Source organism: Schistocerca cancellata, chromosome 5, assembly GCF_023864275.1.
Source record: "Schistocerca cancellata isolate TAMUIC-IGC-003103 chromosome 5, iqSchCanc2.1, whole genome shotgun sequence".
In the NCBI taxonomy this organism is placed as follows: domain Eukaryota; kingdom Metazoa; phylum Arthropoda; class Insecta; order Orthoptera; family Acrididae; genus Schistocerca; species Schistocerca cancellata.
In genome coordinates, this window is record NC_064630.1 from 241,145,939 (window position 1) to 241,158,792 (window position 12,854).

At 42.2% G+C, this 12,854-nt stretch overlaps 1 protein-coding gene across 2 annotated transcripts in view; it reads right to left on the reverse strand.

Annotated features, from left to right (window-relative positions):
• Positions 1-12,854, reverse strand: part of LOC126187821 (probable cytochrome P450 301a1, mitochondrial) — a 220,556-nt gene that overhangs the window by 151,646 nt on the left and 56,056 nt on the right. For both annotated transcript variants that reach the window (XM_049929115.1, XM_049929113.1), the window contains exon 2: positions 953-1,178. In XM_049929115.1, the coding sequence (XP_049785072.1) occupies positions 953-1,160 (208 nt within the window). In that variant the 5' untranslated portion in view covers positions 1,161-1,178. The remainder of the gene's footprint in view (positions 1-952; positions 1,179-12,854) is intronic.

Below are 12,854 nucleotides of genomic sequence, written 5' to 3' on the forward strand. Positions count from 1 at the left end.
TAATGCTCTAGCGTCTGCTCATAAGCCACACATCTTGCCGGTAACTGCCAAACGCCGCATTGCTTGTTGTAAGGAGCGTAAACATTGGAAGATTGAACGATGGAAAAGCGTTATGTAGAGTGACGAATCGCGGTACACAATGTGGCGATCCGATGGCACGGTGTTGGTATGGCGAATTCCCGGTGAACGTCATCTGCCAGCGTGTGTTGTACCAACAGTGAAATTCCGAGGTGGTGGTGTTATGGTGTGGTAGTGTTTTTCATGGAGGGGGCTTGCACCCTTTGTTGTTTTGCGTGGCACTATCACAGCACAGTCCTACACTGATGCTTTAAGCACCTTCTTGCTTCCCACTGTTGAAGAGTAATTTGGGGATGACGATTGCATCTTTCAACAAGATCGAGTACCTGTTTATAATGCACGGTCTATGGCGGAGTGTTCACACGACAATAAAGTCCCTGTAATGGGCTAGCCTGCGCAGAGTCCTAACCTGAATCCTATAGAATACCTTTGGGACGTTTTGGAACGCCGACTTAGTGCCAGGCCACACCGACTGACATCGATACTAGTCCTCAGTGCAGCACTCCATGAAGAATGGGCTGCCATTCCCCAAGAAACCTTCCAGCACCTCATTGAACGTATGCCTGCGAGAGTGGAAGCTGTCATCATGGCTAAGGATGGGCCAACACCATAGTGAATTCCAGCATTACCGATGGAGGGCGCCATGAACTTGTAAGTCATTTTGAGCCAGGGTTCCAGATGCTTTTGATCACATAGTGTACCTAATGACCGCAAAGTCGAAGGTAATAGACAACGTTATGCACACTACTGAGCCATGGGTTGCGGAACCCATGTAGGGTTAAAGAGATTATAGGTAAAGAATGGAGCAACTGACTGTCATGTAGAAGTGGAGATATTGTCCCCTCACGCAGTAGAGAGAGAACTCTTTCCTTACCTGATGGCAACAGGAATCTCCACGTGTTTCCTATGATAGGCAGTGGTTTGGGCCCTGGCATTTCCTCAAAGGGTTTCGCCCTCAGCCACTCCTGTGTCTGCTCCGCCGTAGTTCCCTTCTCCGCCACTGCCGCCGCCGCCGCTGTGGCGCGGCCTCTGCTCAGTGCTACCACCAGCTGTCGACCACATCGCGGACTTGCTGACAACATGGCCGCCGTTGATTCAGTCTGCAACAAGCGTCAGAATTAGCATATATTTGGTCGTTTTGTTGCCGCCGGCCAATGACTCCCAACCCAGAACTGGCAGCAGCTATAGGGTATGTGTCATGAAGTGCTGCTCGTATGATTACAGTGTCAGAAAACTGTTTCTGTTACATACAGGGCTCCTTTATTAAGTGAATCTCCTTAGGAGCTAACGAGTGACACCTATGCCTGCACTTTCTGGGAGAAACGACATTATTTCTATGGATTTATGTGATTAACACTTATAAAACAGTTGTTATTAATGGACTTGATACTGGGTTCTTGATGAAACATTGTAAACAGTTATCCAACAAAATGGACTTTTTGTCTTTGTATAATAAAATTTTTTTTCATTTGAACTAGGTTACAGGTTACAAGCTTTACAGATGTAAGCTCTGAGCAATTATTACGGCTTAGTTGAAGCTTGAATGGCTTACTGTAGTGGGCTCAGACCATGCTACAAAATCTTAATTACAAAATCTGAACTTCTTGTTTTCAAAGTTGCCAGTGGATGCAGATGGTGATGTGGTATGTTTGTAACATTGTCTTGTGTTTGGGACTTGCCAGTTGTGCAATAGTTCGAAACTGTGATGTGAACTGAAAAATTTGGTCATTGACCTATGAAAACTAATGAGAAAGATGATGAAAACTGAGTGAAAGAACAAGTGCTGGAAACGACAGGTAGTTTCCATTTTAACAAATGATTATTAAGAAACTCATGACACAACACTTAATTGTCCATGCCGTTAATAATGCCAGGAATTCACAGATCATATTTGCCAGTTTGATTTCAAAAATCAGTAGCAAGATAGAAACAGATGTCTCAGATATTTATGATTTCTCAGTGTCCCAGATACAAATGCTTAATACAAAATACTCGAAGTTCACCCATTTTTCAAATTGTTTACACTTTATTGCCAAAACCAACCACATTCATACTACACCAAATCATACAAACTAGGCAAAACAATTGTTTACTATTTTATTAATTATTATATGTGACATAATTACTAGGTCAGCATGCTTTTAGTGATTCTGATCAGAATCGATATAACAACAAGTGATGAATATTTAGTGTAAAATTTGAAACTATTTGTTATTCTTGTGACTTTATGGACAGATGTTATCCTGATGTCACTTTCAGTTAAGGCTACTTCTACATTAATTACTTTGTTTTGTAAGCATTTAAGAGGTGCTATTAATGCTACACACTACACTTAACAGTTTATACTAACACCCATTATTAAACTTGTAATCGATCAGTGAATCACTTTGTGTCTGCTAGCGAGATTTCTAGTGCAAAGCACGTTTTGAATGGATGCCCGTGTCATCTGTGATAGTGTAACTTAACCATTTCTTATTTGAGTGCATTCGCATATGTCAGAACCAAATATGTTACAGTTAGAGTAGTTCTGAACCTGACTGACACCTGCTTCTGCCAGCTACCTCACTTGTATTCTGTAGTAAGATATTATTTAAACAGCTTCCAGAGATATCTTGAATATAGCCACATGCCCAAACAGTTATTCCGTGTTTTGTAAAATTAAAGTGTAAATATAGCTGCATAAATATTAAATTAATATTTCCTTTTCGTTAATTATTCTGGTAAGAAGGAAGAGAAATTGTATAATTTGCCAGGGCAAAGCATTCAAGGAACATTTTACTGTGTTGGCACCAATAATAACTGCATAAGAACATTGGAGAATTTGGTGCGAGAGCTCTCTAGACCCACTACAGTGAAATGGTATGAAGAATGGTTGTATCAGTTAACGTGAGCGATCAAGAAGTGGCAAAATGGGAAGCTGAGGTTACTGTTTTGATCCGAAACAAACAGGAATGATTTGTGCTGATGAATCCTAACAACTAAAACAACTGATGTAACAGGAAAGCATTTATTAATACGTGTTGGAACGCATTAGTTGCCAAAAGAGCTTGTTTCTTATTACGGTGTTTCTAGCATTTTTGATCTTTCTCTAGTGTTCGTCAAAACCAAAACTAGTAAGTATTTATACTGTGAATCAGACTTCGGTAATAGATTAGATTAGATTAGATTCGTATACTAACTGAAACAATTTCCAGCTCATCTACATACATTTGACTTTTCTAACTTAGGCATAATTAAAGGAAGGAACGTAAAAGCTGTGATAAAAAGGCGAAAGGAAAAGAGAGAGAGTGGACTGTGACCACTGCATGTGCAGGTACAAATACAATGTCACTTACTTTTCACTGTGTTAAGTGTGTAGAAGGAACAGCATAAACAAACGCGAGGAGATTTACGATCAGGAGTGTCTCCGTAGTTAAGACATAACAATTAATATTGCCAGATAGTTATACAGCGCAGAATCTATTCTTACATAGAATGCAGAGGGGCTATTCCGTTCGCGGGGCTAATACGCCTGAAACAGCAGTGTGCTAGTTCCTCACAGAATCAAGCTCCTTTTGCCTTCAATGTGTGCCATTATCTCCATGTCCCCGTATGTGGTTGTAGTAAAGGTGTTTTCCGTTACATTATTGACAGGACAGAAGATCAAAATCTAGAGGTAACCAAATTGTGATGAATTATTGCCGTAGTTAAAGAATACAACCTAACAAATTAAGGTGTACTATACACAATTACGTTAAATTTTAAAATCCTGTTGTTACTTGTATAAGAACACAGGTTATACAGCTTGTATATCAACAAAAAGTGCTGGCTTTGCTACGTCTTTCTAAATGTCTGCACATGGGCCATTTCGCCCCATACACATGGTGCTATTTCCACTCAGTCAAATTATTAATTTAATTGACGTTTTACTGCAAAATTCTAAGAGAACACATTTTCTTGGTCTCTTTTGTGATGGTGCATGGATACAAAAAGAAAAAGTCGAGTGCTTCATGATATAGGGAAGACATGAAACGAGCAATAACAAGCGTTAAAGGCAGTTTCTCTGGATAAAGTATCAGCAATGTGCTACATGGTTTCACGAAATGTATGTCGGTGCACAAGGACGAAAAATGTTTACTTGTAGTAACTGCTGGTGATTTTGACGCTGAAATACACTCGGTGAATAGCCTCTTGACTGGTTGGAATAGGTCCACCATTTTTGTGTATTATGATTTCTGCCGTCTTCAGATGTTTGTTTAATACTTTATTCGTGTAAAGGAATTTTGACCTTTTATATATTGTATGCATTCACAATTAACATACCATAACTGTATCACAAAGTCAGATTTTTTAAAAAGTTCCATGTCTTGTTACATGGGGCTTTCAGATGAAACGAGTGGAATAGCCCTGCTTTACCCCAAGCCTGTATATAAGTGTCTTGTCTAAGGTACTCATTTATTTCAAGTTTCGAGACAGTGCTGCTGATTGACAGACACACTACACCCAATCACTTTACAGTTTGCCACACAGCTGTTCCTCAGCGTTGATCGTATATTATGCGCAGTTCAGCAATCAAATGACCCAAATGTAAGTATGGAGGTGTTCTTGGGCTAAATTCTTATTTATTTTACTTTTTAAGACATTCATGTGTATAGGCCATTAGTTGTACATGTTAACTATAACGTTAGATCCAGTGACTGTTTTAAAAAGTTGCTAAATAGCTGAGATGTGAATTACTTTTGACCCAAACAAATTTACTACAGAGAAACTTACACATTCCTTCGCTTTTATTGCCATAAAATGCGAACCTTGTTTTGAGTTACTTTGTTGTTTACTATCGCATACAAATTCCATGCGCGTGCAGTTAGGTAATTCTCCCAAACCCTCTTCACCTTAATTTCAATATCCATTAGGTTAAACACTGTTTTTACTACTATTAGCGCATTTTTTGATGAAATAGCTACATTTCAGTTAACGAATGATAAACTCCAAAACTTTTTCATCCATTCTGAGTAAGTTCTACGTAGACAGTTAAAGTTTAAAGCGTAATATTCAAGTTACCAATTAGTGACAACTACTCGTTTTTTTCTGGGACAAATTAACTTTGACAACAACTAGTTTCACATATGTTATTTGAACGGATCGGGTATTAGAAATTAAATTCAGTAGTCATTAACTTTCATGTGTCTGAGTAATAGTTCCACCAGTCTGAGTCCGATACCTTAATTTTACACAGTTCCTGATTTATATCGCAATTATTCTAAAAATGACAGCATTAGAGACTGGTTGTAATTTGTCCCTACATTCTGTTATTGGATGGGGTCTTCCGTTCGAAGACTGGTTTGATACAGCTCTCCATACTAGCCTATCTTCTGCAAACCTCTTCATTTCCGAATAACTATTGCAATCTACCCACTCCTGAGCCATTCTGCTTACTGTTTTCATCTTTTGGTCTCCCTCTATGATCCCCCTCCCCATTACACACACACACACACACACACACACACTTCCCTCCAATACTAAACTGGTTATCCCTTGTCGTCTCAGAATAGTTCCTACCAACCGACTGATTCGTATAGTCAGTTTGCGCCATAAATTTCTGTTCTCCTCAATTCTATTCAAAACCTCCTCATTAGTTATGTGATCTACCCATCTAATCTTCAGCATTCTTCTGTAGCACCACATTTCGAAAGCTTCTATTCTCTTCTTGTCTAAACTGTTTATCGTCCATGTTTCACTTCCATACATGGCTGCAACCCATACATATACTTTCAGGAAAAGACTCCTGACACTTAAATCTATATTCAATGTTAACTAATTTCTCTTCTTCACAAACGTTTTTCTCGCTATTACCATGCTACATTTTATATCCTCTCTACTTCGCCATCGTCAGTTAATTTGCTGGCCAAATAACACAACTTCTCTACTACTCTGAATGTCTCGTTTCCTAATCCAATTCTCTCAGCAACCCTAATTCCTGAACTTGAAAGTTTTTCTTGGTTTCCTGTATTGATTGCTCAGTGTACAAATTGAACAACATTAGGGTTAGGCTACAACCCCATCTCACTCCCTTTTCTGCCACTGCTTCCCTCTTATGCCCCTCGACCCTAATAACTGCTGTATGGCTTCTGCACAAGTTGTAAATAGCCTTTCACTCCCTGTATTTTACCCCTGCTGTCTTCAGAATGGCGTAGAGAGTATTCCAGTCAACATTGTCAAAAACTTTCTCTTTATATACAGATGCTATAAACGTAGACTTGCCTTTTTTTAACCTATCTTGTAAGATAAGTCGTAATGTCGGTATTGCCTCGCGTGTTCCTACATTTCTCCGGAATCGAAACTGATCTTCCCGAAGGTCAGCTCCTACCAGTTTGTTCCGTTGTTCCCTACATACACCATAAAAATCTTGTGCTCTCCCCATTATCGTACACCAGTTGAGATAACCTTGTCTTCCCCAGGACTGTACTCCGTAATTGTTCTTTCCCTCACTGTTATGCTCTATTTACAAATAACTTTTACCTCACTAGCACAGTACTTCACTTGTAAACATGTAGTGCCTTACCCAAAGTTGTACAACACTTGCAAGCAGGTCGTGACCTCTGTGTTATTCATCTTGTGCTTCCCCAGTAGTGCACTCTACTGGTAGGCATGTCGTGACTTCCCTGTTGTTATCAGTTGTGCGTCTTTAGAACTGCTAGACTCAGCCTTCCCGATAATGAAGTCCAACTCGATGCAACCCAACCACCAAGGGTTAGTACGTCTAAATATCTCAGATCAATGACGGCAGACGATAGAGCTATAGACGCAAAATGTTACGCATCAGCATTAAGGATGAGGTCCGTAATGAATATGTAATTGCTGGACTTCTACATCTACATCTACATCTTCATGATTACTCTGCAACTCACATTTAAGTGCTTGTCAGAGGGTTCATCGAACCACAATCATACTATCTCTCTACTATTCCACTCCCGAACAGCGCGCGGGAAAAACGAACACATAAACCTTTCTGTTCGAGCTCTGATTTCTCTTATTTTATTTTGATGATCATTTCTACCTATGTAGGCTGGACTCAACAAAATATTTTCACATTCGGAAGAGAAAGTTGGTGTCTGAAATTTCGTAAATAGATCTCGCCGCGAGGAAAAACGTCTTTACTTTAATGACTTCCATCCCAACTCGCGTATCATATCTGCCACACTCTCTCCCCTATTACGTGATAATACAAAACGAGCTGCCCTTTTTTGCACCCTTTCGATATCCTTCGTCAGTCCCACCTGGTAAGGATCCCACACCGCGCAGCAATATTCTAACAGAGGACGAGCGAGTGTAGTGTAAGCTGTCTCTTTAGTGGACTTGTTGCATCTTCTAAGTGTCCTGCCAATGAAATGCAACCTTTGGCTCGCCTTCCCCACAATATTATCTATGTGGTCTTTCCAACTGAAGTTGTTTGTAATTTTAACACCCAGGTACTTAGTTGAATTGACAGCCTTGAGAATTGTACTATTTATCGAGTAATCGAATTCCAACGGATTTCTTTTGGAACTCATGTGGATCACCACACACTTTGCGTTATTTAGCGTCAACTGCCACCTGCCACACCATACAGCAATCTTTTCTAAATCGCTTTGCAACTGATACTGGTCTTCGGATGACCTTACTAGACGGTAAATTACAGCATCATCTGCGAACAACCTAAGAGAACTGCTCAGATTGTCACCCAGGTCATTTATATAGATCCGGAACAGCAGAGGTCCCAGGACGCTTCCCTGGGGAACATCTGATATCACTTCAGTTTTACTACGAACTGCGACCTTCCTGACAGGAAATCACGAATCCAGTCGCACAACTGAGACGATACCCCATAGGCCTGCACCCTGATTAGAATCAACTTGAGATCCCCTGTCGATAGCGGCCATTACTTCGTGCGAACAAAGAGCTAGCTGGGTTGCACAAGAACGATGTTTTCTGAAACCATGCTGATTACGTATCAATAGATCGTTCCCTTCGAGGTGATTCATAATGTTTGAATACAGTACATTCTCCAAAACCCTACTGCAAACCGACGTCAATGATATAGGCCTGTAGTTCGATGGATTACTCCTACTACCCTTCTTAAACACAGGTGCGACCTGCGCAATTTTCCAATCTGTAGGTACAGATCTATCGGTGAGCGAGCGGTTGTATATGATTGCTAAGTAGGGAGCTATTGTATCAGCGTAATCTGAAAGGAACCTTCGACTGTGAACCCCAGCTGGTGCCAGTGGTAGATATCATACTCGCTCTTAATTTAAATATAAAGACAGACAAATCAGTCGACAACCAGTCATTGCAATAAAAATGTCCTCTCTAGACAGTGCTGTGTTCGTAAAATTCTAAATCTCGCCCACTACTCTTTATAGGCGACGCAATGCCGCCTTTCTTTAAACTGGAACGGTCATGCAGAAAACGTTGCAGGAAGGCTAACAAAATACCGCGTTTTAATTGGCATAACAACTAGAAGATGCAACAGATCTACTAAAGAGACTGCCTGTACTACGCCTGTCAGTGCTCTTCTAGTGCATTGCTGTGCAGTGTCGCATTCTTACCAGGTGGGACTGCGGAAGTTGCTGCCTTTGTATTGTCGCGGACATGATAAGCGAGATGGGGTGGCAACCATTAAAACAAAATCGTTTCTCATTGCTCCAAAATCTTTTCAAGAAGTTCCCATCAATAACTTTATCTTCGGATGTCCGAATACACGGACTAAAAGCCGGCCAGAGTGGCCGAGCGGTTCTAGGCGCTACAGTCTGGAACCGCGCGATCGCTACAGTCACAGGTTCGAAACCTGCCTCGCGCATGGGTGTGCGTGATGTCCTTAGGTTAGTTAGGTTTAAGTAGTTCTAAGTTCTAGGGGACTGATGACCTCAGAAGTTAAGTCCCATAGTGCTGAGAGCCATTTGAACAATTTTGAACTGGCGAAAAAATATCGCAGTTGCAAGAAGGAGTTGTGCGACATAAACGAAAGTTGGTAGGCGTGTTTCTACATCTGAAAGTTCATGTCTATTCACATTTCGCACTAGGCACATAAAACTGGAGCTAGTAGTAGTAACGGTCGTGGGCGTTAGTTACCTTTGAGATTTTTAGTCAACAATGCCTCTAAGGCGACAAAGACGCCACTATCAACATCTCGCTGAGTTTGAACGGAGTCGTGTAATATGAGGTGCTTTCAAGTTCTAAGGCCTCCGATTTTTTTTCTAATTAACTACTCACCCGAAATCGATGAAACTGGCGTTACTTCTCGACGTAATCGCCCTGCAGATGTACACATTTTTCACAACGCTGACGCCATGATTCCATGGCAGCGGCGAAGGCTTCTTTAGGAGTCTGTTTTGACCACTGGAAAATCGCTGAGGCAATAGCAGCACGGCTGGTGAATGTGCGGCCACGGAGAGTGTCTTTCATTGTTGGAAAAAGCCAAAAGTCACTAGGAGCCAGGTCAGGTGAATAGGGAGCATGAGGAATCACATCAAAGTTGTTATCACGAAGAAACTGTTGCGTAACGTTAGCTCGATATGCGGGTGCGTTGTCTTGGTGAAACAGCACACGCGTAGCCCTTTCCGGGCGTTTGTGTTGCAGTGCAGGAAGGAATTTGTTCTTCAAAACATTTTCATAGGATGTTACCGTAGTGCCCTTTGGAACGCAGCGGGTAAGGATTACGCCCTCGCTGTCCCAGAACATTGACACCATCATTTTTTCAGCACTTTTGTTTGTGGATTGAAAAATGGCATCCACGTCTCATCCATTGTCACAACCGACGAAAAGAAAGTCCCATTCGTGCTGTTGTTGTGCGTCACCATTGCTTGGCAACATGCCACACGGGCAGACGTGTGGTCGTCCGTCAGCATTCGTGGCACCCACCTGGACGACACTTTTCGCATTTTCAGGTCGTCATGCAGGATTGTGTGCACAGAACCCACATAAATGCCAACTCTGGAGGCGATCTGTTCAACAGTCATTCGGCGATCCCCCAAAACAATTTTCTCCACTTTCTCGATCATGTCATCAGACTGGCTTGTGCGGGCCCGAGGTTGTTTCAGTTTGTTGTCACACGATGTTCTGCCTTCATTAAACTGTCACACCGACGAACGCACTTTCAACACATCCATAACTCCATCACCACATGTCTCCTTCAACTGTCGATGAATTTCAATTGGTTTCACACCACGCAAATTCAGAAAACGAATGATTGCACGCTGTTCAAGTAAGGAAAACGTCGCCATTTTAAGTATTTAAAACAGTTCTCATTCTCGCCGCTGGTGTTAAAATTCCATCTGCCGTATGGTGCTGCCATCTCTGGGACGTATTGACAATGAACGCGGCCTCATTTTAAAATAATGCGCATGTTTCTATCTCTTTCCAGTCCGGAGGAAAAAAATCGGAGGCCTTAGAACTTGAATGCACCTCGTAGGGCTACGAGAAGCTGGATGTTCCATCTACGATATTGCAGGAAGACTTGGTAGGAATGTAGCCACTGTACATGATTGATGGTGACGGTGGTCACGAGAATGTGTGATCGCAAGAAGACCGCGCTCCGGAAAGTCACGTGGCACTATCGAGAGGGAAGTCTGCCTTGATAGCTGATTGGTCAGCGTGATGGATTGCCGTTCGGGTTCGATTCCCGGCTGGGTCGGAGAGTTTCTCCGCTCAGAGACTGGGTGTTGTGTTGTCTTCATCATCATTTCATCCCCATCCGGAGCGCAGGTCGCCCAATGTGGCGTCGAACGTAATAAGACCTGCACCGAGGCGGCCGGATATGCCCCGCAAAGGGCCTCACGGCCAATGACGCCAAACGCTCGTTTCCATTTTCCGTCGAGAGGGAAGACCATCGTGTTCGGCGTGGGGTTCTGGCGCATCGTACTGCATCTGATGCAGCAATCCGAGCGGTAATTGTCAGTGCAGTGATACAAAGAACTGTAACAAATCGTTTGCTTCAAGGACAGCTACGAACCTGACGCCCTGTAGCACGCGTTTCACTGACCACAAACCGCCGCCATTTGCGACATCAGTGGTGTCAAGCGAGAGCTCATTAGGGGGCACGGTGGAGGTCTGTTGTGTTTTCTGATGGAAGCTCGTTCTGCCTCGGTGCCAGTGACAGGCGTGTGTTGGTTAGAAGGAGGCTAGTTGAGGGCCTGCAAACAACCTGTCTGCCTGCTAGACACACTGGGCCTACACCTGGAGCTACAGTCTGGGCTGTGATGGTCTCGGGAAAAGACAAGAAGGGCTTCAATAATAAAGGGTGCAGGCTGAACACAGCAAAAACGTAGATACCATTGGTATAACAGTTGTAAATTGTAGTAGCTGTGTTGGGAAAGTACCAGAGCTCCAAGCGCTAATAGAAAGCACTGATGCTCAAATCGTTATAGGCACTGAAAGCTGGCTAAAGCCCGATATAAGCAACGCCGAAATTTTTGCGAAGAACCAAACGGCGTTCCGAAAGGATAGCCTAAACACGGTTGGCGGTGGCGTGTTTGTTGCTGTCAGAAGTAGTTCAACTTGTCGCGAAATTGAAGTAGATACTTCCTGTGAGTTAGTATGGGCAGAGATCATTGTTGGCAATCGGAATAAAATAATAATTGGATCCTTTTAACGACCTCCCAATTCAGACGATACGGTTTCTGAAAGGTTCAAAGAAAACTTGAGTCAGATTTCGAACACGTACCCGAATCATACGATAATAGTTTGTGGTGACTTTAATTTACCCTCGATATGTTGGCAAAATACATGTTTAATTCCGGAGGTACGCATAAAATATCATCCGAAAGTGTGCTAAATGCATTCTCTGAAAATTATTTCGAGCAGTTAGTTCATGAGCCCACGCGAATAGTAAACGGTTGTGAAATCAAACTTGACCTCTTAGCGCCGGCCGAGGTGGTCGAGCGGTTCTAGGCGCTTCAGTCTGGAACCGCGCGACCGTTACGGTCGCAGGTTCGAATCCTGCCTCGGTCATGGATGTATGTGATGTCCTTAGGTTACTTAGGTTTAAGTAGTTCTAAGTTCTATGGACTGATGACCTCAGAAGTTAAGTCCCATAGTGCTACGAGCCATTTGAACCATTTGACCTCATACCAACAAATAATGCTGAGTTAATAACGAGCATCAAAACCGATTCAGGGATTAGTGAACACAGGGTTGCCGTAGCGAGATTGAATACTGTAATCCCCAAATCCTCGAAAAATAAGCGAAAACTATACCTATTCAAAAAACCAGATAAAAATTCACTTGATGTCTTTCTGACAGACAATCTCCACTCATTCCAAATTAATAATATAAGTGTAGACCACATGAGGCTTAAATTCAAAGAAATAGTATCAGCAGAAACTGAGAGATTTATACCAAATAAATTAACAAACGACTGAGCTGATCCTCCTTGGTACACAAAACGGATTAGAACACTGTTGCAGAAACAACGAAATAAACATGCCAAATTTAAACAGACGCAAAATCCCGAAGATTGGCGATCTTTTACAGAAGCTGGAAATTTAGCGCAGACTTCAATGCGAGGTGCCTATAACAGTTTCCACAACGAAACTTTGTCTCGAAACCTGGCAGAAAATCCAAAAAGATCCTTGTCTTATATGAAGTACGTTAGCGGCAAGAAACAATCAATGCCTTCTCTACACGATAGCAATGGAGATAGTATCGAAGACAGTGCTGCCAAAGCAAAGTTACTAAACACAGCCTTCCGAAATGCATTCACAAACGAAGACGAAGTAAATATTGCAGAATTCGAATCGACAACGGCTGCCAACATGAGT